At 40.5% G+C, this 25,447-nt stretch overlaps 1 protein-coding gene and 1 long non-coding RNA gene across 3 annotated transcripts in view; one reads left to right on the forward strand and one right to left on the reverse strand.

The window, feature by feature from the left end:
- Nucleotides 1-25,447, forward strand: part of FBXW8 (F-box and WD repeat domain containing 8) — a 120,969-nt gene that overhangs the window by 19,502 nt on the left and 76,020 nt on the right. Inside the window, exons 3-4 of the mRNA XM_072802680.1 lie at nucleotides 15,059-15,223; nucleotides 17,862-17,950. Of these exons, the coding sequence (XP_072658781.1) occupies nucleotides 15,059-15,223; nucleotides 17,862-17,950 (254 nt within the window). The remainder of the gene's footprint in view (nucleotides 1-15,058; nucleotides 15,224-17,861; nucleotides 17,951-25,447) is intronic.
- LOC140619376 (uncharacterized) overlaps nucleotides 20,891-25,447 on the reverse strand; it is a 53,875-nt gene continuing 49,318 nt past the window's right edge. The window contains exon 3 of one of the 2 annotated variants that reach the window (XR_012019273.1): nucleotides 20,891-21,405. This is a non-coding gene — a long non-coding RNA (uncharacterized lncRNA). The remainder of the gene's footprint in view (nucleotides 21,406-25,447) is intronic. The other variant, XR_012019272.1, reaches the window with a different exon arrangement.

Consider the following 25,447-nt stretch of genomic DNA (forward strand, 5'->3'; position numbering starts at 1 on the left):
TAAAAAGATTTTATTTATTTATTCATAGACACAGAGAGAGAGGGGCAGAGACACAGACAGAGGGAGAAGCAGGCTTCACGCAGGGAGCCCGATGTGGGACTCGATCCTGGGTCTCCAGGATTACACCCCAGGCTGCAGGCGGCGCCAAACCGCTGCACCACCTGGGCTGCCCAATTTTGTCTTTTAAAAAGTTTTTAAATTGTATTTTATTTATTGTGTATTTCCTAAAGTATAATTTTAGAAATCTAGCTGCGTAGGTAACAATGTCACTTAAAAAAAAATTATTCTTAAAGGATTTTATTTGAGAGCGAGAGCACAAGCAAGGGGAATGACAGAGGGAGAGGGAGAAGCAGGCTCCCCACTGAGCAGGGAGCCAGACATGGGGTCATGACCTGAGCCCAAGGCAGATGCTTAACTCACTGAGCCATCCAGATGTCCCAACAATGTCACATTTTTTCAAGTAAAAAGTAGGAAATTGTGCAGAAGGGAAGCAATAAAGAAAAAGTGGGTAGAGATGAAAGTTAAGAACTTATGATGTATAGTAAAATTGGCAAGCAAGAAATAGGTGTTACCAATATAAATAAATCTGGAACTAAACCCCACTAAATTATATTCCAGTATTTTAAGATTTTTTGTTTTTGTTTTGTTTTGTTTTGTTTCACAACCCTGAGCTCAATACCTGAGTGATATCAAGAGTCAGAGGCTTAAGTGACTGAGCCACCCAGGCGCCCCAATATTTCAAGTTGTTAAGTAGGCTGTAGATCCAATGTGGAGTACGAACTCACAACCCTGAGATCAAATTGCACACTCTACCTCCTGAACAGCCAGGCACCCCTGATATTTCAGATTTTAAGGAAAATGTGATCTTATGAACTTCCCAGATATCCAAATAGGAGCAACTAAAATCTGAGGTTTTCTATAGCTGAAGATTCTCACAAAGTCTTTAAAGTTGGGAATCCCCAGCCAAGTACTGCTGGATTGATTTTTTTTTTTTTTTCATAGCAGACATAACTCTGAAAATCTGTAACTGCTCACAGTGTTCCTTTAGTTCTTCATTTTTGCCTTTGCCACCTGACTGCCTCCAAGGGAGACATGTGCCTGCCTGGGACCCAGGTGCCCTTAGGGATTTCCTTTTAATTTGCCATGTTGTAATGCTGCCCCCTTTAACAGGTGGTCACAGGTGGGGGCGGTCGTGCCTGGGGGAACAGTCTATTAAGCATCCAACTCTTGGTTTCGGCTCAGGTCGTGATCTCAGGATTATGAAACAGAGCCCTGCACTGGGCTCTGCACTCGGTGGGGAGTCTGCTTTAGATTCTCTCTCTCTCTCTCTGCCCCTACTGCTCATGCACACATGTGCTCTCTCCCTTTCTCTCTCTCTCAAATAAATAAATACATCTTTTTTAAAAACCTTAAAAACCATGGGGTGTCAGGAAAGCAACCATGCTGGGAGGAAAGATGGGCAGCTAGGTGAAAGAAGAATGGTGGAGCATTGGTAATTATTTGAACAGAGTCCTGGGGACATGAGGTTCTTCACACTGCTCACTTCAGTGTTTGTGTGTTTGAAGTTGTTTATAATTAAAAAGTTTACAAGAAGAAAGCAAAACAAACCAGAAATCAAGAGCTAGAATTTAATAAGAAAGTCTGAGCCTCTTGAGGGCAGTACATGCAAGAAGCCAACCAGTGAAAATAAAAGCAATGCAGCTCTTTTTAAGTGTTGAATTTTTAAAAGTTGGACTTTTTCATTTCCTTCAGTTACTTTCAGAGCCTACTATGTGTCATACACTACTCTAGACAGTACAACAGAGAACAGAACATACAACTCACCTCTCAGAGCTTACTTTCTATGCAGGAAGCACCTAGTTAAGTAGAGTATGCTCCAGATGGTAGAAAGTGCTATGGAGAAAACATAAACCCCCAGAGGTGAAGTGGCCAGGGAAGACTTCATAGAAAGGGTAACCTTGAGGCAAAGACCTGAAGGAGGAAAGAAAGAAGCTGTGCAGGTTTTTGGCAAAGGCCTAGAGGTGGAGCGCACCTGCTCTGCTTAAGAAACAGCAGCAAAGTCAGAGTGCCTCGGATATAATAGGCGGAATAATGTTCCTTCTCCCAGGTGTCCTAATCCTCAGAACCTGTGACTATGTTACCTCTTGTGGTAATGGACCTTTGCAGATACGAGGAAGTTCAGGATCTTGAGATGTGATGGGTCTCTTGCATGATCCAGGTGGGCTCAGTGTCATTACAGAGCTCTTTATGAGAGGGAGGTACTGGAGGTCAAAGATAAGGTGCTGTATTGCTGACTTTGAACATGGAGGAAGGGGCCACAAAGCCGAGGAATATAAGGTGGCCTCTAGAAGCTGGAAAAAAAGGAAGAAACAGATTTTTTCCCCCAAAGCCTCTAGAACGAGTGCAGCCCTGCCACCTCTACTTTGATTTTAGATTTTTGGTCTCTGGAACCATTAGAGAATAAATGTGTATTGTTTTTAGCCACTAAGTTTCTGGTAATTTGTTAGAGCATCAGTAGGAAGCCAATACTGGCAAGGGTATAATGAGCAGATGAGGACAAAAGGAAAAAGAAATAGTTAAAATGTGAAAAGGCACTTAAGTCCATTAAAAAATCTTGAACTTTCCTTCTGAAGGAGGTGGGAAACCATTCAAGTGTTTTGAGCAGAGAAGTGACAAGGTCTGACTTACCTTTTGAGAGGGATCATTTTGGCTGTAATGTGGGGACTGGACCAGAGGGGGACAAGGATGCAGCTGGGAGACCAGGAGAAAGCTACTGAACTAACCCAGATGACAGGAGATGGTGGCTTGGAGTGCATTGACCTAGAGGTGGGTGGAGTAGGAACTGCTGATGGACTGGGTGAAGGCAGAGAAAGACATAATACCTATGTTGGTCCACATGGAGCAGTGATTCGGGAGTATTGGGCCTGAACAACTGGGTGGACGGGATAGTTGTTACTGACAAGGGAGAGAAGGTGAGATGAGAAAGTTTTGGGGGAAGATCCATAGTGGGATGTGAGGCTAGAGATGAATTTGGGAGCTGGGAGCATATCATCAGTATGTATGTATTTTTAAAGATTTATTTCTGAGGTAAGGGAGATGGAGGAATAGAGGGAGAGAGAATTTCAAGTAGACTCCTCTCTGAGCATGCAGAGCTTGACATAGGGCTTAACCTCATGACCTGAGCTGAAATCAAGAGCAGAGAACTGGACACTTAACTAGCTGAGTTATACAGATGCCCCACATCATTGGTATTTAAAGCCAGGCAACTGGACAAGGTCATTAGGGAAGGGAGTATATATGGAGGGGTTTTAGGGATTGGGCCCCATCACATCACAGTGGTTAGAGGCCAAGATGAGTTAGAGAAGATGCATTCCCTGTGATGTGGGAAGAAACCCAGAAACCTAGTCCCCTGGAACCAAGGGATAACCTTTTCAAGGAGGAGAAAGGGATCAGAGGTGCTGAGTGTCACTGTTTGTCAAATAGGACTGAGAAATGACCATTGGGGTTAGCAACTTGGAGGTCACTGGTAATATTGACCAGAATCCATGGCACAGTGGGGGGGAGGGGCGAAAGTGAGTGGGTTCAAGAGTGAATGGGGAGAGAGGCAATAAGGAAATTGAGATAATCAGTATATGTGGAACTGTCCGTACATGGTATGTTCTTTCCAAATAGACTTGATTTGTGAACATGTGACTAGAACAATGATGTGTTTCCCCCTGTTGTGGGCCTCACTGGTAACCCTAATCCAGGCAGAGTTAATAAAGCTAGTTTTTGAGCCAAGGGCTGTTTTTTTTTTTTTTCTTCTTCTTTTTTTTTAATGCTGCAATTCACAGTGGTGCTATAAAGCAAAATGCTGGAGACACTTTTATTAGCAAATTCTCGCAGCTGAGGCTCACTCAGTGGGGCTTTTACTGGGCAGGGCCATTCTAGTCCTTGTGTATTGAAGAAAGACCATTAGGCCTTTGGAAAATTCAGGCTTGTAAACTTGCTAGATTTAATAAAATGTAAGAAATCAAAACTGTTAGCTTTCCTTTTGGTGAGAATCTTTAAAATTGTGTAAGTTTGTATAGGTCTTACTTGTTCCCCCCCTCACCCCCCCAGGATTAAAAGACATTCTTAGAGCCTGTCATTTTTGTGCTCCTTTAAAAGAAAGGTAGAGAAAAGACACCCTCCCTTTACAGTTTGCCAAAGAAATTGTTGGCACATTTCTGTGTTTAATACCTAATTGTAGGTACAGTCCTGATCCCTTTTTGGAAGTAATTCTCACCTCTAGCTTTTATAAATCCCTCAAAGAGATTATTGTTTGTTATCCAGGGTTTAAACTTTATCCTGAATATTACTTTCCACAGAATAAACCTGTGCAGTGGGAATGATGCACTGAGACATCAACTTTTTGACCTCCATTTTTCATCCCATAACCCTGTTATACAAACTTCAGATCGTGATGTATAAGGTGACTTAGCATTTTCTTTGCAACTGATAGAAAAATCTATTTTCCACTTCCAGTGTTTTCAAGATCTGATATATTTGTGACTTCTTGAAAGGCTTCCTGAAAAGTTCCTCTGTTTTTTTTTTTTTTTTTTTTTTTTTTTTTTTAAAGATTTATTTATTCATGAGAGACCCAGAGAGAGAAAGGCAGAGACACAGGCAGAGGGAGAAGCAGGCTCCATGCAGGGAGCCCGACGTGGGACTCGATCCCGGGTCTCCAGGATCACGCCCTGGGCTGAAGGCAGCGCTAAACCGCTGAGCCACCTGGGCTGCCCAGTTCCTCTGTTTTAAAGTGGCTGAGTACTATATGACAGTAGATCTCATGAAAACTCCTCCAGAATGTTTCATTTAATTGGGGTCTTCTAGTTTGTAATCACTGAGCATTTGGGTTTTCCTAAAATGCTGCTGCTGATGGAGAGGCTCCATCTAATTAGCAGCCTTGTAGCTAATTTTTGGACTCTAGAATTAAAGAGGTTGCCCTGTACCTGGGGTGGGGCTAGGGATCCAACTGACTGTAAGGGCAGAGACCTGAACTTTTCCCTGTACCTTCTCCACTGTGGGGGAAGGAGGGGTGTCATGTGCAAGATGTCTGTCTGGCAGGTAGATGAGAATTGCTGGTCTTCATGCCCAAAACATATCTTAACCAGCTCACCTGAAGGCCGTGTTGGTGTCCTCTCAAGTTTCTTTTGCAGAGCACTGAGGCTTTTGAGACCATCCTCATAAGAAGAGGTCAGGAGCCAAACACATCTGGAGAATGCAGCTCTCCTGTCCTTATGAGAGCTCTACAGCATGAATCAGGCCAGGAAAGCTCTCAGTTCTTCAGCAAATAACTCTGCTTGGTTTTGGTTAAGCCAGCGTTCCCCAAACTCCTTTGACCATGGAACCCTGTAAGGTTACTAACTTACTAACTCCTTGAGGAGCTGCTGTTCCATTGAGCATGCTTAGGGAAGTGCTGGTCTGTGTAATAATGCCTACCAAGTTATATGACCTCTAGGCTACCTTGAGTCTTTTATCCAGTTATTTCAGAGTTTTGATGAAATTTTACATTTCATAATTTTTACCAACAAAGGTTCATGGTATCCAAAGCTGCCCTGTGTTTCACTAGCACTTTCTGCCTTTGAGGACCCCTTAGGGTCTCCATCTGTTAGCCTTTATCTCTTGCTTTATGTAATCCTGAATCCCAGAGGCCTGATAGGGAGGCTCTCTGCTTTGGAATTATTTGAGTTGTGGCCAGGCCCCATCACAGTTGATGTTGGCCTGTCCTGATCTGTTGTTTGTGATTGCCTAGTTCTCAGAATCACTCTGGCACAGACAGATGGACAGATACCGCTCATGTCTGGGGCAGGCTCACCTGTGGCTTGAACACGCCAAAAATAAAGCCGTGGTGCTCGGTCTAGTCAGAACTGGAGCCCTGGTGTTCTGAGCCATTCTCTTATTCTTTACCGCCTGCCCACTTGTGATCAGATGAGGGTTTGTTTCCCTGATGCCCTCATGGCTAAGATGGAGAAGTGTGGGATGACAGTGTGGTTAAGTGGATTTGTAACTGATGCTGTGGCCAGGCCCAGGGTGGGCTGCTTGATGGATCCATGTCAGCCGGGGGAGTGGGAGGTGGTGGAGGGGTGAGCTCTAGTGGTTTGCCATGGGCTCTGTCCTCAGCCTCATCCTGGGTAACTTTTTTTTTTTTTTTTTAAATAAATAAGACACAAAGGCCCACAGACTATCAGTTGACTTATGTATGGGAGAAGTAGCTAATGCAACAGATGACAGAGTTGGGGTTCCCAGATGTTCTAAAGTGCTGGGCGTGAGTGCAATGAGCTGAGGTTTATTTACTTATTTTAAATATTTTATTTATTTATTCATGAGAAACATACACACAGAGAGAAAGAGAGAGGCAGAGACACAAGCAGAGGGAGAAGCAGGCTCCATGCAGGGAGCCTGATGTGAGACTTGATCCCGGGGCCCCAGATTCACAAACTGAACTCAAGACAGATGTTCAACCACTGAGTCACCCAGGCATCCCTGAGCTAATTTTAATGGGATGTAAAATTAGATTTAAAAAATGAATACAGTGGAAGTAAGAACAGGGGACTTTATTTAATTGCAGTTTGTGTTTTAAAAAACTCTGAAGGGTTCTGGAATTGAGCCTTTTATCAGGCTCCCTGCTCAGCAGAGAGCCTACTTCTCCCGCTCCCTCTGCTGTTGCCCCTGCTTGTGCTCACTCTCTCAAATAAATAAATAAAATTTTAAAACAACAAAACTCTGAAGAATAGGGGCACCTGGGTGGCTCAGCATTTTTTTTTGACTCAGGTCATGAACTTATGGTCCTGAGATCAAGCCCTGTGTCAGACTCCATGCTGATCCTGGAGCCTGCCTAAGATTCTCTCTTTGCCCCTCCCCTCTTCTTTGCCCTGCTCCCCTTCTCCCCCTCTCTTAAAACAAAACCACTCTAAAAAATGATGGACACCAAATTTAGTTTACCCTTACAGCAGCGGAGAAGGTGCAGACAGATGCACAGGAGTTCAAGTTTATTAGTAATATCTTATTAAATGGGTGACAATGGGGCAGCCCGGGTGGCTCAGCAGTTTAGCATCTGCTTCCGCCTGGAGCGTGATCCTGGAGACCTAGGACTGAGTCCCACATCGGGCTCCCTGCATGGAGCCTGCTTCTCCCTCTAGCTGTGTCTCTGTCTCTGTCTCTCTCTGTCTCTCATGAATAAATAAATAAAATCTTTTTAAAAAATGGGTGACAAGTCCATGTGTGTTTGTAATATTTTTCGTTTGCCTTAAATGTTTAATAAACAGACTCCAGAAGCTTTGGTGGACTGTTAGTTTAGTAGCCATGTTGGAATATTTACAATGATTGAAGCAGCAAATTACTGTCTGATAAAATTTTTCTCTTCATGGCACTTGACAGCTCCCATTTGGGGTATTGTTTTGTCCTGAGTACCGCATTTGAAGAGGGACACCATATGTGCACAGATACATGGGTGCATTCAGAGACAAGGGGTGCAGGAACTAGTCTAGTCCTATGACAGTTGAGGGAAATGGGTGATATTTAGGCCAATGAAATGACTAAGGGAGGGATTATGATGGTGTCTTTGACCCCTTGAGAAGCTGTCAGCTGGAAGAAGGAATAGAGATTTCTTCAGAAAGCAAAATTAGGGCCATGAGAGGAAGCACATTCTAACAGCCAGACTGTTTTGCAGTGGATCAGACTGATTTGGAAGTTTAGCTCTCTGCAGAAGCCTCTCACCACCCAGGGCTGCTAGGAGGAGCCCTCCTCATATGACGGGGAGTTGCTCCTGGTTGATCTCCAAGACCCCTCTTATTTCTTCAGTTTCTAAACCATTTAAGACTTCAGCCAGTGTGATACCTTTAGCATTACAGCATGGCACTTTGGTTTAGAAAAGTGATTAAAGCCTTGCACTTCTTTATGCTACCTGATATGACTTCTCATGTTGTGGCTTCCATGCAAAGTGTCAGTGCCTACAGGGAAGATGACTTTGTGATTACTTGTTGCACTAGAGCTTGCATGCCCACATATACAGCAAAAATGTAGTTAAGGCAGCCATAATTTTCATGTGCCATTAGAATGTTCTGTGAGTCAGTATGCTTTGACATACTTTTGGTTGAATAAAGTATTGAAATAATAATTGCTCTTAGTATAATTTGCTTGAAATGGGAAATCAGAAATTTTGACACCGAATCTGAATTCTTGGATTCTGAGTTTTACTTCATAAATGCTAGCCTCTTTCTGCTGCCATGGGGCAAGTAGAAACCCATCATAGATTTAATAAAAGTCATTTTAAAAATACAAGGCGGCTGATGACTTCCTCAAAGTAACAATTGGAGCAGCATATTTTTTTTTTTTAAGATTTATTTATTTCAGAGAGAGAGAGACCAAGCACTTGAAAGTGAGTCGGGGGGAGCAGAGAGAATACAAGGCGCCTCTCCACTGAGTGGGGAGCCTGATGCTGGGCTCAGTCTCACAGCCCTCAGATCAGGACCTGAGCTGAAATCCAGGGTTGGCTGCCTAAACAACTGAGCCACCCAAGTGCCCCTGGAGTAGCGTAGTTTTATAATGAATTTGTGCTTCCAGTAGTGTTATCCATAGTGATCTGTAGTAGTGTGTGGCATATGTGTAAAGAATTACATTTGCGGAGTACTTTTCTTGAGCTCTTTGAGATAGATACACAACAGCTCTGTTGGTGGTGGCGTATGATGATTCACTTTTTAAGAATGAGAAAACAACGTCCCCTAAGTCCCAGAATTTGGTATTGTAAGGAACGTTTCAGGATGTCTGATTCCTCCCCACTGCTGAAGAGGGAAGAGGTACCAGAGAAGCTTATGGCTTTGTCATAATACCTCAGCTAACTAGTGAAAGACCAGACATTAGAATCAGGTTTTGGGTTGTTTTTTTCACAAGTGTAACTGGCTTTATTTCTTTTTAATTTTTTTAAAAAGATTTTTTTTTTTTAATTAGAAATAGAGGAAGAGCAGAGGGAGGGAAGAGGCAGATACCCTGCTGAGCAGGGAGCCTGACACAGGGCTCCATCCCAGGACCTGAGCCAAAGGATCAGAAGCTTAACTGACAGAGCCACCCAGGTACCCCATCACTGGTTTTGCTATTATAGCCTGCTGCTCCTTGGATAATGCAGGTGACTTTGAAGCATGTTCCTAAAAACTTTATCAAATATATATATAATAATAAATATATAATTATATTATATATTATATAATTATATAAATTAATAATTATATAAATTAATTATATAATTATATATTTATTATTATATATATATAATCTCCCTATCACTTTAAATCTCCTTAGGGACATCATTATATAAGGGCACTCTACTTTATATTTAAAATAAATCTACACTGTACATGAGTTCAAAAAATTCCCTTAATTTAATTTAAAAATTTTTAAAGATTTTATTTATTTATTCGTAGACACAGAGAGAGAGAGGCAGAGACACAGACAGAGGGAGAAGCAGGCTCCATGCAGGGAGCCCAATGTGGGACTCAATCCCGGGTCTCCAGGATCACACCCCAGGCTGCAGGCTGCACCAAACCGCTGCGCCACCAGGGCTGCCCCCTCAATTTAATTTTAAAGTGCTTGTTAATCTCTGAGAACTGCATGGTTTTAGTTCTTTATCCTAGTACTAGGATTGATATTTGTATGTTAAACTGGCCTTGCAATTAATTCTGAGACAAATTGCGAATGGTCATGACATATAACCCTTTTTGTAGGTTGCTAGATTCAGTTTGCTAGAGTTTTGTTGAAGTTTTTTGTGTATGTTCATCAGGGATGTTGGTTTGTAGTTTTCTTGTGAGGTCTTTGTCTGATTTGGGTGTTAGAAACACTGGTCTCATAAAATGAGCTGGGATGTGTTCCCTCTTCTATTTTTTTAGAAGAGTTTGTGAATGATTAGCTAATTAATCTTTTTAAACATTTGGTAGAATTCTTTTAAAATTTCTTTTAATTTAGTTTTAACCATTTAAAAAATTCTTTTTAAACATTTAGAATTCATCAGTGATGTTATCTATGCCTGAGCTTTTCTTTGTGCAGAGTTTTTTTTTTTAATCACTAATGTAACTTCTTGTTATAAAGCTATTCAGATTTCTATTTCTTCTAACTCTTCATGAGTTAACTTCAGTACTTTGTGTCTTTTTTCTAAACACTTGTCCATTTCATCTAGTTTATCTAATTTGTTGGCATATAATTGTTCGTAGTGGTCCTTTATAATTCTTTTAGTGATGGCCCCTCTCCTTCTTGATTTTAGTAATTTGACTCTTTTCCCTTCACCCCTGCCTCCCTCTTTAGTCAGTCTAGCTGAAGGTTTGCCAATTTTGGTCATCTTTTCAAATCCAGCTTTTATTTGTTTCGTTTTCTCTTTTTATTTCACTTACTTCTGTTGTAGTTTTTTCTTTTTCTTTCTGTTTGCTTTGGGTTTAGTTTTTCTAGTTTAAATTGGAAGGCTAGATTATGATTTTGGATTTTTTTTTAAATTATAGGAGTTTATAGCTATATACTTCCCTCTAAGCACTGCTTTCACTGGGCCTCCTAGATTTTGTATGTTCCATTTTCATTTTCACTCATTGCAGAGTATTTTCTAGTCTTCCTCAACTTCTTTGACCCATTGGTGGTTTAGCATGCTAACGTGTTCTTTGATTTCCACACATTTGTAAATTTCTCAAATTTCCTTCTGTTATCAGTTTCTGATTTCACTCATTGTGGTCAGAGAATATACTTTGTATGATTTTTTTGGTTCTTTTGAACTTAGGTTTCTTCCTTCAGTTTTATCACTTTTTGCTTTTTGTATTAGGGGCTCTGTTTTTAGGTATATATGTCTACAGTTATTAGGTCTTTGTGATGGATTGGCCCTCATTATAAAAATATCCTTTGTCTCTGGTAACCATTTTTTCTTAAAATTTAAGTGGTATTAGTATATATACTCCAGCTCTTTTTCAGTTATTTCCATGGTATATCTTTTTCCATCCTTTTTATTCTTATTTGTGCATGTAAATCTAAAGTATGTGTGTCTTGTGGGGCATATGAGTGGCACAGTCAGCTGAGCATCTGATTCTTGGTTTTGGCTGGGGTTATGATCTTGGGGTCATGAGATTGAGCTCCCTGTCGGGCTCTAGGCTCAGCATGGAGTCTGCTTAAGACTCTCTCTGCCCCTTGCCTTGGCTCTTTCACTCTCTCTCAAATAAAGTAAATGAACCTTTAAAAAATTTAAAAATAAAGTATGTATGTCTCAGGGCACCTGACTGGCTCAGTCAGCATGCAACTCTTGATCTCAAGGTCATGAGTTTGAGCCCCATTTTGGGTGTAGAGTGTACTTTAAAAAAAAAAAAAGTATATATCTTGTAGACTGGTTATCATTAGGTCATGTTTATTTATACTGCCAATCTGTCTTTTGATTGGAGTGCTTAGTCCATTTACATTTAATATAATTACTGATAAGGAAGCATTTATATCTGCCATTTTGGTATTTTCTATATGTCTTATGTCTTTTTTGTTCTTCATTATTGCCTCCTTTTGTGTTTAAATAGACCTTTTTCTAGCTATTTTAATTCCTTTGTTTCTTTTAGTACACCTTTTAAAGTTCTTAATAACTGCCCAGAGATTACTACTGACATCTTAAAACAATCTATATTAATGCCAAATTAATAGTATACCAAAACTGCTACAATATAACTTGCCTCTCCCTTCTTTGTACTATTCTTTCATACAAATTATGTCTTTATTGTTATAAGCCTATCAATACAATTTTATACTTAAGCAGTTGTCTTTCAATTAGAAGAAAAATGTTGCAAGCAAAAATATATTTATACTGTCATTTATATTTACCCTTATAATGACCTTTACTAATTTACTTCATTTCTTTATGTGGATTGAGTTACTGTTAGAGTCCTTGTATTTCAGGCCAAAGGACTCCCTTTAGTATTTATTGTAGGACAAGTCTACTAGTGATGAATTATCTTATTTTTGTTTATCTTGGAATAACTTAATTTCTCTTATTTTTGAAAGATAGTTGTGCTAGATATAGAGTTACTGGTTGGCAATCTCTTCCTTTAGTAATTTGAATATGCCGGCCTACTGCTTTCTGACCTCCCGGTTTCTGATGAGAAGTACACACAATGAGTCTTTTTCTCTTGCTGTTTTCATGATTCTGTCTTTGGTTTTCAACAGTTTATGATGTGTCTAGATGTGAATTTCTTTGAGTTCGTCCTTTATGGAATTTGATGAACTGCTTTAGTGATAGATCAATGTTTTTCATCCTAGCTGGGAAGTTTCCAGCCATTATTTCTTTAGATATTCCTTCTACCCCTTCCTCTCTTTCTTTTATGGGACTCCCATAATACCTATGTTGGTCCACATGGATGTATTCTATAGGTCTCTGAGGCTCTGTTATTTTGCTCATTTTGGGGAGGGACTTTCTGTCATTGTTATTAGACTGGATAATCTTAATTTTATTTTATTTATTTTTTAAAGGTTTATTTATTTATTCATGAGAGAGACAGAGACATAGGTAGAGGGAGAAACAGGCTCTTCTCAGGGAGACTGATGTGGGACTCAATCCTGGATCCTGGAATCACGCCTTGAGCTGAAGGCAGATGCTCAACCACTGAGTCACTCAGGCATCCCAATCTTAATTTAAGTTTGCTGATTCTTCTAGCTCAAATCTGAATTTTTTGTTTATTGCTATACTTTTCAACTTTAAAACTTCTATTTAAAATTTTTTTCTATCAATATCTTGTACTTAGTGAAACATTGTGCTCATAACTTTATTTTCCTAAACATACTTTCCTTTGATATTCCGGACCTACTTATAATAGGTCCAAAGTCTGGACTTCTTCAGGGATGATTTCTGTTGGCCACTTTTTCTTCCTGTATATGATTCATATTTTGCGGTTCCCTTGCATGTTTAAACTTTTTTTTTTTTTGGTTAAAAAATGGACTTTTAAAATAATGAGCAACTCTGGAAATCAGATTCTCTGCCTTTGGGAGGGTTAGGTGGTGGTTATTTTTGTTGCTTCTGTTTGTTTTGTAGTGACTTTTCTGGACTGATTCTCTGGTTTGTAATTTTTGTTATATGTGACCACTGAAATCTCTGTTCATTTAGCTTAATGGTTAGCTAGTGATTGGACAGATATTTCCTTAAATATGTTGAAGCAATAAATCTCTCAGTTTTTACTAAGCTGCTGTCTGTATGTTGGGGTGTTTTCAATGCCAACAGCTCACAACCGTTTTAGCCTTCACTTTGTGCTTGTGTAAAGCTTCAGGATTAGCCAGAATGAGAGATCAGGCCTTCTTAGGTCTTGGCACACACATAGTCCTACACATGTGCATGGCATTATTGAGTCCCAGAAATATATTGGGGCCTTTCAAAAGCTCCTTATGGACATCTCATTCCCCAGGTTTTCATTTTAAGCTTTTGGTCAGCTCTTCTTAGCTCCAGTTGGTAATGTTACCTCAGGCAGCCACAATGTTAAACAGTTCTCCTTTATTGTTTCTGACAAACTCACTGAAGATAAGACTGAGGAAGCTTTGAGTCAGGTCAAATAAAGACAAGCCCCTAGGATAGAGCTTTCTAGAAAGCTGTCAAGTCAAATGATGACTGTTCTCTGGAGATGGCACATGTGGGGACCTGTAAAGCCATCTGGCCCTTCTGGTGACTGTTAGGCTGCTGGTTTTTACAGGTACCATAGTTGTGAGGCTGTAGGTGTTTAAGGCTACCTTGGAGCCACCTATTGTGCTGGAAGCAGAGGAAGATGGGATTAGTGCACATTAAAACAACAACGAAGGTGGTTGTTCTTACTAAGATTCGGCCGTTTTTCTTGAATAAATGTTCTTCAGAATGTTGAAGGCCTTAAGTTAATAGCCAGAGTTCTGAAAAAGTGGATTTTTGACAATTTTTGGTATTATTCTTATTGCTTGTTTGTAGGAGCAGATTTTTGGAGATCTTTACTCTGCCACCTATGAAATTAGGTTAACTAATTAACCTATTAGTTTAACTACCTATCAGTACTTCATCAAATGAGGAACCCTGGTGTAATGAGAGTCTGCTATACACATGCTACATGCTCTTTCACCTACTTTGTCTCATGTTCCCTTTCCTTATTTGTATTCAATGTCTTGAAGTGGCCCCAAGGGAGTGTTAAGGAGCACAGGTTACTATAAGTCAGTGGTTACGACTTTCACCTTATTAGAAATGAGTCTTAACCTTTAGATGGGCAGCAAGTGTTGAGCACTTAATCCCATATTACCAGAATGTGCTACAGACCCAGGATCATGTTGATCTGGTGGATCATTTTCTTCTCTTGCCAAGAGAGTCCATCTTTTGCACTCTAGCCAGCTTTGTTCATTGTCCTATGAGGAAGTAAATCCATCTTCCCTCTAAGTTAGGCTTGGAGGACAAAATATTAATAGTGGAAATGGCCATTTCCTCTACATACTTTTGGGATTTGAAATTCCATCCAGACACAACATTAATATCTCTATATCAGATCTTATAGTCCTGGTGAACAGCTTGAGTTTTCTGTTAGACTGTAAGTATATAGATTTTAAAATTTTTAAGTTTTTGTACATAATATAAATTTGAATTATATGACCAGAAGTGTTGAGTTATGGATATTTATTTTATTACAGCCTTTTATTTCAGAGGCCATCAGTCTTCAGTTGTTTAAGAGGAAAGTCAAGTGCCTATTGGTAAAAAGTAAAGACATTCTAGTCTGAAAAGATATGTATGATTGTATAGCTATGTTGCAGTTTGCATTTTTTGCCTTTTATGTATTTGTGTATTTTTATTACATGTTATATAATAATTTAACCAAGTCATCTAAAATGTGATATGAAATGGTAGAACAACAGTTTTGAAATCTTGAAAAATAAAACTGGAAACATTTGCTTGTATTTTTTTTCACCTCAGAGTGTTTTGTTAATGAGACATTTTATACTGCCATAAACTCAGGGCAATAATAAAGGTGTTGATTGATTTTTGGATGACAAGGGGCTTCTCTAATTGCAGAATTTGACATTTGTGTCACTTCTGTTTTAGGTGAGCAAGACGTGGAAGGTGATTGCAGAAGATGAAGTGCTCTGGTACCGGCTGTGCCAGCAGGAAGGGCACCTTCCCGAGAGCAGCATCTCTGATTATTCTTGCTGGAAGCTCATCTTTCAAGAGTGCCGAGCCAAGGAACACATGTTAAGAACCAACTGGAAGGTAGGCCATGGCCAATATCATTACCTGTAGAATAGCCTACAAGGACACAGGAATCCAGGCCCTGGATTAAACCTGGAGTCCCTCCAATTACAGCCTGAGGTTAACTGCCAAAAGCAAAGAGAGGAGTGTGGTGAGAGTCCTGTTGGCTGCTGGTGATTTGTTGCCCATTTTGTTCACCATTAGAGTATCTGCCCCTGTTTTCAACCACAATTTGGGAGCATCCTGCTCTCTAGGAGAGGAGGGGTGAGATTGGAGTGCCAGTAACCTCCCCTCTGATAGTTGAAGTCTTTGGAGTAGTGCTCAGCACAGCCTCCTTTCATTTTGGCCAACACTGATGGACCAAGAAATCAAAAACACCAACTGAATACAAAAGAGGAGCTGAAAATGCTATTTCCAGTAACTGTAAGAGGGAGATTTTAAATGTCTCTGACTACTGTCTTCTCTCCCCTCACATAACCCACTGGCTTGCTTCCATAGCATTTATCACTTCAAAATCTCTACAGAAATATTAGATCACAGCTAAGAATTCACACAGTGGAGTGTTTCTATAGGAAATAACTGTCAAGAACAGCATTTACATAAAGCTGTTTTGAGGCATGACAAGAAAATGGTGCAGTGATTCTTCTTCCTACCTGATAACTGGATAGTCCCCTATATGGAAAGGGTAGAATCATACATACTCTCTCCACTCCAGTAAAGGTCATCCTAATAGACTTTGAGAGCAACAAGCTTTTGCTCATTACTAATGGTAATGTATTGCCTATGTGCATGTCCATCCCCTGTCACCTCATAACCTGATTGGTGATAGATACTCTAGATCTGGGCAAACTCACACAGTCTCTAGCAAAGTTAGTAAGAGCAGAGTTTCTTGAATTCATGGTTTCTCAACCCCAGCACCGGTGATATTTGGGACCAGATAATTCTTTGGTGGGGACTGTTCTGTGTGTGGCAGGAGGTTGAGTAGCTTCCCTCACCTCTACCTAGTAGATGCCAGTAGCATTCTCTACCTACTCCGGGTTGTGACAACCACAAATGTCCTCAGACACGTCAAATGTCGCCCGGGGGGGGCAAAATCGTCACTGGTTGAGAACTACCTTTCCAAGAAGAACTAGCATAGCCATCCTTTCATAGACCATTAAAGCACCACGACTAAATAAAAAACACCCTGGCCCCAGAGCTGTGTGCTCACTAGGTAACAAACTCATGTGGAGGCCCCTGGCCCTCTTGCCCATGTGGCTTGGTTGGGCCTGGATGTGGGATGTCAGTGAGAGGCACCCATGAAGGGTTGACAGTGCTGTGTAGACAAGCTGGGTCCCACCCTGGCAGGGGAGGCTAGAATTCAGGCAGAGTTGGCAAGCTGGGCATTAACTGGGGCCTTTGTGTCTGGAAAGGAGGGACACTTTTGATATGTGTGCATGGGACCTAGAGTGTCACTGGCTTGAATTCAGAGATGTCACACCCTGAGAGAGCACAGCAGTTAAGTTTCTGCTTCCTCTTTGGTGATAGAGGAAGCCACGGAGGGAGGCACATATGTCCTCCTCATCCGACTGGAAGTGGCAGCAGTGAAGGTGTTCAGAGACCCACCTGCAAGCATCTGGCCCTTCATAACTGTTGCAAGTTACATCATATGAAACATCTTGTTTTTTTCTCTAGCAAGCATAGAGTCATTTGTTTGTAAGCACTCAATAAATGTTTGTCAATTCAGTGAACTGGAGTCATGTTCTCTGGAGCGTCTTGGCCCATTTCTTGGCCCTGTTAACAGTGAGGACTATATAAGTGAAATGTGAAATGACAAATCATGCACTATCTGTAATGATGGAATTCTTACTGTGATTCTAGAAAGAAACCCCTAGTAAAACATGAAAAGCAGTGTTAGAGCCCGCAACTTTCCCTTTGGATGCCCCCACTTCCTCCTAAGCATGGCTAACAGTAGCCCACTCATTGGGTGGTGGTGAGGGTTATTAACGCTCCTCCCACACAGCATGTCCACTGTAAAGAGCTTTGTACAAATGATTAAAAAAATCACAAGGGCCATATGGTGGAAAACACATCTGCCTCTTGTGTCTTTCCACCTGCCACCTAGTCCCCTCAGGAGTTATACTTGTCGTGGATTTTAGGGTTCCCTTCAAAAATACCATTTCCATGAGCCTCTGACCTTTCAGTCTTTGTTTCCCAGTCCTTATTTTTTATCTCTTTGTATGTATTTGATCATTTTATCCTCTGAGTGTTCATAAGGGTTGTTGACAGGTAAAATATCATTACATACTTTCTTTCTCTGAACTGAGCTTTCTAAAGACACTTTATGCATTTCTTCAGATACTTGCCACTGCTAGCCTACTATGGATTGTAGTTGTCTGCTCACACGTTGCCTTTATATCCTGTAATCCCCCAGGAGCACGGGAGCAGTGACTCACATGTCCCATGCCTCCTGGTTCAGCGCTTTTCATGCATGCAGTAACTTGTAAATTCTAATAACTTATCCTATTAGCTGTCATCTTTGTCCTTTGGAATACCCTGATAACTTTGAGCACAATACACTTGGTTAGAAATTGCTGTGGAACATAGCAGGAAGTGAAATACTGTCTTCTGGGGATTCCCAAAAATAGTAGAAACTTGCGTGCCCCTTTTCCTTACACAGAATCGCAAAGGCGCGGTGAGTGAACTGGAACACATTCCTGACGCAGTTTTGTGTGATGTGCATTCCCATGATGGCGTTGTCATTGCCGGGTAAGCAAAAACAATTTTTCACTTAATAATTAACTCTTCACCTTGAAGTCTTTCATTTTTCATGTGCCACCCTCTGCGTGCCAGTGACATTATCTTCCCTTGAGAGCACATATCTTCCCACTATAGCCCATGTTTGAGGTGGAAAATCTCTGATTCTGTAGTCCAGTATTTGAGAGTTTGAAGTTAGTGGTGAGAAGTGAATGGTGTAGAATGTAGAGCTGTAATCCATTTGTCTCAATATGTCTTTCTTAGCTTTTAAATCACTCTTGTGGCATGTTAGGTTGGATTTTCATTAAGGCAAACAGTCTGTATTTTATGAAGACATAAAAAAGTCAAGCAAGAATAATACGTGTTGGCACAGAGTCTGTTCTTATTCTCTGCTCTGAAGCTGTTATTATGAGAAAGGGCCGGGGCCACACACAATCTTCCCTCTCCACCACACACTATGTATTTGCTGCTTAATTTGTCCTGAAATAGGCTTTTTGGTTGTCTTCATCACCAAGAAATTTAATTTTAGCTTCTGTAAATTCCTGTGGCTTCTGTTCCAAAAACCTCTTTCATGAATTCTTCCTATTTTACCAACAGAGATGTAAAAACAGTTTGTGTATTTCAGTTTTTGTATTTCTTTAATGTGCAACGAGAAGACCAGTTTCATCTTTGGGTTGAGAAGTGGTCTTGAACACAATCTCAAATTGTATACTTAATGCCCTAAGTAGAGACCAGGACACTTAAAACCCTGAGTCTGGATTGGCTTTGGGGTGAGCCCCCCAAGAGAGATTCCTATCTGGAGGAAACCAAAAACAAATCTTTGCCTGAACAGCTTGGTAGCAGGTGAGTCTTTTTCTTTAAAGAAGACTCTTTGCTTAAGAAGTGTTCTATAGGGCAGCCCCGGTGGCCCAGCGGTTTAGCGCCACCTTCAGCTTGGGGTGTGATCCTGGAGACCCAGGATCGAGTCCGGCGTCAGGCTCCCTGCATGGTGCCTGCTTCTCCCTCTGCCTGTGTCTCTGCCTCTCTCTCTCTCTCTGTGTCATGAATAAATATACATTTAAAAATCTTAAAAAAAAAAAAAAGCATTCTATAAAGGGCACCATTTGGGTTAAAACTCCAAACACATTATTTTAATGTTTTGTGGTCTATGCCTAGAAAAAGTATTTTTGCTTTAAACTAGATATGCCTAGGAAGAACACCTTTTTTTTGCTGGCCACAACTGAAAGGTTAATGGGAGTGCTGTAGAACCATTGTTTTTAGAAAGATGAATGGACCTGAAATCTGGAATTCTGTTCATTCAGTTATCAGTGTGGCTTTCGGCTTCTGTCTCTAAGTGCTAAAATGTGGGTCTAAGAACTCATGCTACATAAGGTCTGTCTACAAATTCTAAGATTCTGTGGTAACTCAGAAAGGAGTCCTAGTTTATAGGGATCTCCTGGTGTGTCAGGAGGACTCTGAGCACAGAATGTTGATAAGGGACTGTGAGTCATAAAGGAAATTAGAGATAAAGGAGACTTTAATCTCAAAAGCCAAGTATGAATTTATCTGGACATGGACCTCACAAAGGCAGGCTGGCCCCACGTCCAGATGCCAGCCCTTCTTTTCCTGCCTCTCTGTTCCCCTGAGGTCTGCTCAACATTACAGATTATGCCAGCACAACGCAAAGTGATGGCACAGTTTTGTGGATCAATAAGATGAAACGTGATCTGTGGGTCAGAGAGGCTCCCGGCTCCTCTTTCTAAGAGGACCTTATGTTTATGACCTAGCGTTGGGTACTTCAATCTTGCTTGTGTGTAGAGCATCTTGTGTTTATCATTAAAATTTTATCTGGTGGTTACGATGCTTGTTTTCTGGGTCAGATCTTGAATCCCTTTTCATTTGAGACAGCGGTGTTTGTGGTTACCTCATTTCCAATCAATGTTGTATTCACCCAGCTTTCTGCAGCTATGTATCTCCAAGGAGCTGCTTACAGAGACATTGGCCACTTTACCATCTCTCTCCCATCTACTTAGCCTGTGTTTCTGTGATTTTCCTTCTTCATTTCCTTTTTCTCCCTTTGAACTCAGGCAGAATTTGTTCAGGGGCTTAAGTTTTATGCATAGAACTAAACTGTGTAACATCTTTGCATTGAAACCTATCAGGTTTATTTCATATAATTGACAGCAAAGTTTTTGCAAATCCTCTTGCTTCTTCCTATCTTTTCAGGCCTTTCCTTTCTAGAAGTTCCTGGTTTGGGGTCCCATTGCTTAGGCCTCGAGCAATTTTTGTTATAATTAGCCTCACCATTGACTGTCTTGGGTCTGCCTTACTATTCCTTTCACTCAAACCAGAGTAACCTTCAAATACTCATTCACTCAAGCTCACCCAAGACCTAGTGCTCATCAAATAAGCAGGACCTGGATGACACCTCTTACCCCAGGCTTGGCTTCCAGCAGAGGAAGCAGATGTTGTTCTCAGAGCTTTTTGATCTTTTGCTCTTTTTTTCCATGAGTCTTTGCTTCCCTTCATATCTTCTAGATGGCAATTTCTAGTTACCTTTTCCTTATGTGCCGAGCCCTTGAAATTTGTTTCCACCCTTTCTCCTGATTATTCTCTTTAAGGTATCTTTGGCTTTTCCAACAGTTGCTAATTGCCTCTGCCACATCTTTTTTTTTTTTTTTTTTAATTAAGATGTAATTCATATACCATAAAATGTACCCTTTTAAATTGTAAAAGTCTGTATTTACTAGTATCTTCACAAGGCTGTATAACCATCTTACCACTGTCTAACCCCAGGACATTTTCATCACCCCAAACCCCCTCGTCCTCCTGCAAGATCCAACTCCAGTCTTGTCTCCTCCCAGAGGTGTCTGTAACCCCCTGGCCTGTTAACCCCTACCCCCCCAACATCTGCCCATCTCCTAACTCCTGGAGAAGTGACTGCAGCTTATCATGTAGCTTCGCCTCAGTTAACGTTTTTGTTTTCTGTACTTGGAAATAATTAACTTCACAGCCATGTATTTTCTGTGCAGTTAATTTATAAGCATCTTTTTTAAAAAAACTAGAGGTGGTATGTGATGTAAACTGCCCCACAGTGCTTATTCCTTATTTTGTCTGAAGGAAGCATTACAGTTTAACATACCCTCTCCCACCTAGGTATCGCGTGTTACATGGAAGACTGGAGAAATCCCTAATTTGTCTGGCCCTTGATTTCTTAGTCTTTTCAACTTCGAACCATGTAATTTTAAATCTGGAAGGAGCTGTAGAGATTAACTCTTCCAAAACACTCCTTTTATGTGGCTGGCTAAGGCTCAGAGGCCTGGCGAGCAGAGAGTGGCACACATGCACTGCACCTCTCTGCTGTTCTGCGGTGTCCACACGGAGAGCCGGGTGTTAGGGCTACTTCATGAGCCCTCATTTGCTATTCTGATGGCGCAGCTATGACAGCTTCATTTTGGGTTTTCTTTTGCAGCACACACCATTCTTTCCTGTTAAAAATGAAAAATGGTAGTAAAACCATGTTTTTGCAAAACCGTTAGAAAGCAGAGAAGAAAAAAAGCCATCTAAATCACAGCATGCTAACACAACTCTTGTTATGGTTTTTGATGTGCATGAGTTATTTTTTTAATGCATATTTTCACATAATCCTAATCTACATTCTATTTTGGCCTTTGTTCCTCACTAAACTGAGATTTATTTGTGTTATTACATGCTTTTCATTATTTGATTTGTTATTTAAAAAAAACTAAAAAAAAAAAAAAAAACCTCCTGATATAATTATATCCTAATTTTTTAAAATTCATTCCCCTAGCATTGGACATTACAGTCACTTCCTGTGTTTTGTTAATATATAATGTTGTGAATATTTTACGTAGAAGTTTGCATATTTTGCCAGTCTTCAGTCTTTTTTTTTTTTAAAGATGTATTTTTATTTATTTATGATAGACATAGAGAGAGAGGCAGAGAAACAGGCAGAGGGAGAAGCAGGCTCCATGCCGGAGCCCGATGCGGAACTCGATCCCGGGACTCCAGGACCGTGCCCTGGGCCAAAGGCAGGCGCTAAACTGCTGAGCCACCCAGGGATCCCCTTTTGCCAGTCTTTTTAAAAAATTAGAAAGCACATGCTAATTCTAGAAATTTTAAATTACATATAAATGTGTAGAATAAAGAGTCCCATGTCTTCCTTTATCCCCTAGCCTATTTTCCTAGACTAGAGTCCCATTAGTGGAATTACTGGATTTAGAGGAATGAATTTTCATATTTTCCAGATGAAGAAAGTACTTTTAAAAAGCCCTTATAATCCTCAACTTCCTCCAGTCTAACTTTTTGGCTAGAAGTCTCCAAACCATCCCTCAGACTGCTCTCCTGAATCTACCTCTCTTCTTTCTGTCAGTGCCATTAATAACAAGAGAGGACACATTCATGACTTAACCTCCTGCAGTCTGGATTCCATCCTAGCCCCTCCACCAAGCCACGCTCTCTCAGAGGTCACCAGTGCTCACGAACCAGTGACCCTTTTTTCCCTGGCCCACCCTTTTCTGTGTCTTGGCAGTGTTGGGTCTTATTAACTGTATCCCTCTTAAAATGGTGAAGGTGGTGTATTGAGCACCCTTGGAACCTAACAGTGGACCCAGAACTCAAGAAACTTTGAAGAAAGTGTGTACAGAATGAAAATGCCTTATACTTCTGAGGCCCTACACTTTCTGAGCCTCTTTACCATGTCTTTGACCTGCCCAGGCTCCTCCTGTGGTCTCATTTGGCCTTCTTGCCTTTCTGTGGTCTCATTTGACCACTTAGCAATGATATACAGTATCTCAAAAAACACCTGAAGCAGTTGTTGTCTTTGCTGGTTAGATAAGAAGTTTCTTCAACTGTGACTATGTAATTCAGACACAACCTTTCCTTTGTTCTTTCAGCTAGAATTTCTCATTTCTTTAACCTGAGAAAAATTTGTGTTCAGAAGCCACCAATTTTCATACTGTAATCCACCAGTCTCTTTCAGAATTCAACTTCTGGCAGCATTTTTTCTGTGATGGGGGTAGCCGTCCTGATTGCAATGAGGGTTAGTGTGTGCTTTTCCTAGTATTTAGAAGAAGAGAGATTATCTGGAAAGTGTGTTGATAATAAGTGATTAGGAAGTGTGGTTTTGTTTGTTTTAGTGATGACAGCTCTGAGAATCTTAAAATGTTTCCCAAATTATGTTTATCATTAAAGAAAAAGAACAGAAGAGATGAGCATATGAAAACCTCCCTGTCCTGTTTTGTGATGCCAAGACTGTTCTTCGTGTCCCCAGTTGCACTCTGGAAGTTAAGAGCATTGAAAACAGATGACATCATAGGTTCAGAAAGGCCACATTATAAACCTGAGACATAGGTCTAGGTATAATCCTCCAGAAGTGTATTTGCTTTACTGCCACCTAGTGAAGAAGAGTGTCTCAGGTAAATCCTGCAGGAGAAAATCAAGCTGGGGCTCACTGGAGGCCTTGTGCCAGCTCTGCTAACCATTAAGCTATTAGCTCACCAGAAGCTTTTATCAGATGCCCAGGAGTATGGTGGTGTTTTGCAATAGACTCCCTCCTTACTGTTACTGAAGACTCATAAGTCTGAAGCATTCAGTGTGCATAAGAGAGCACACTTCTCTATTCACATTAGAGGACCTTTCCCTCCCCTTTTGGTTTAAAAAATATCAAGCACCCTCCTTGTATCAAGGTTTTTTCTCAACACTCCTCAATGTGTTTTTCCCTCATTTTCTGCTGATGTGATCTGCCTTTTTAGGGTGCACTTTCCATCTTTACTAGAAGGAACAGTGACCATGCATTAGTGTTTCTTCTCTACCAGGAATAGCTGGGGAAAATTATAATTTAATGTCTCAAAATATTAGTTCTTTTCTTTCCCTAAAAATATCATTGTCCCATTTGATCTCATGCATTTTCATCCACCTCTGTTCCCTTTAAGGCAAGTGTGCCTAAGTAGACACAAGACCAAAGTGCCAACACCTCTCTCTAGCAGCCAAGTGACTTCTGGCTGTTGTTCTGGCTTTTATTTTTTTTAGCTCTGTCTGTCCACACTAACCTGGACATCAGGGTTTCCAGTCTTCTGTAGGCTGGAAGCAAAGCTTTGAGTTTAAATTCTAATGTCTGAATCTCTGGTTCAGTTTGCTCTTCCAGTGGAATTCTCTCATTTCTAATAACTGCAGGAAAATAATGGTTCAAACACAGTCCTGCACCTAAGGTAGCTTAAAATACTCCACTTACAGACATTTTTTTCTCTTCCTTTCCCCTAGTAATTAAAAATGTGTGTTTTAGTTGACCATGTACCATTTCACAATATGGCTTTTCTCTGAAATGTATATTTGCCCCAAATTTTAAAATCTATTCTACCCAGGAGCTAAAAATGGTAAGGATGGGGTTCAATACTTGGCCAGTTTCAGGTGAATGTATAAAAAATGGATAATTTTAAAAAAAGGATAATACCTGTAGATTGCTTTTAAAATTTTTTTTTATTTTTAAAAGATTTTTATTTATTTATTCATGAGAGACACAGAGATAGAGACAGGCAGAGGGAGAAGCAGCCTCCATGCAGGAAGCCCGATGCAGGACTTGATTCCAGGACTCCAGGATCATGCCCTGGGCTGAAGGCAGGCGCTTGACAACTGAGTCACCCAGGGATCCCCCATGGATTGCTTTGAAACTCTTGAGATAACTTGCTTTGTAAATACAGGTGATAAAGTTGTGTTAGGCAAATGTCCGCTTACTTAGTAAGGACATGATTTCTATTTTCCTCCTCCTTAAAGAACTTTTTCTCTTGATAGTTTTTCTTTAAACCTTGGCTTATATAGATTTTGTGCTGCTGCTCATTATGACATTGGACTGTTTCCCATAAGAAATTCGATCATTACCCGTTAGGGACCTCTTTTAAAAAATACTTCTAAATTTATTTATTTTCTGCTGTGAGGTATATGTGCTCTTCTGGTAAATAAGTCTGAGGTAAGGTATTGATAAGAGACTGGAGGAGAGCATTACATTTATTATATCCTTAATGAAGGAGCTCCAGAATATCCTTAATAAATACTGGTGAACTCATGACTGCATTTATCCATCTCTGGTTCTCCGAGGAATAATGGGAAGGGCCACAGCTACAATAACTCTGCATAACCATCATTGACTCTGACTCTATTGATTGTGATTAACCAAGATGTATGGAAAACAGTTTTAAGTGTGTAGTGCTTGTATCTCGTAAAGTCCATTAAGATGTTCATTATTTTTCAATTGATGCGTCTTAAGCTGCACTTGATGTCTGTAGTAGTGCTTTTCCGCAGAAAGACTGCACTGTGGGATTGAGTTCATTTTGTTAATTGCATAATACAACACAGTCAAGTTTCATAGAAAACAGTAAATACTCTTGATTTCATTGATTTGTATTCTTTGGTTTTTACTAAATAAAATATGGAGCTTGCGAATAGTTCTTAAAGCCTCTGTGTGGTAAGGACCAAAATGTTTCTCGAAATGCGGGTGCTGCATTTTTAGGGACC

The sequence above is a fragment of the Canis lupus genome, chromosome 27, assembly GCF_048164855.1.
Source record: "Canis lupus baileyi chromosome 27, mCanLup2.hap1, whole genome shotgun sequence".
In the NCBI taxonomy this organism is placed as follows: Eukaryota; Metazoa; Chordata; class Mammalia; order Carnivora; family Canidae; genus Canis; species Canis lupus.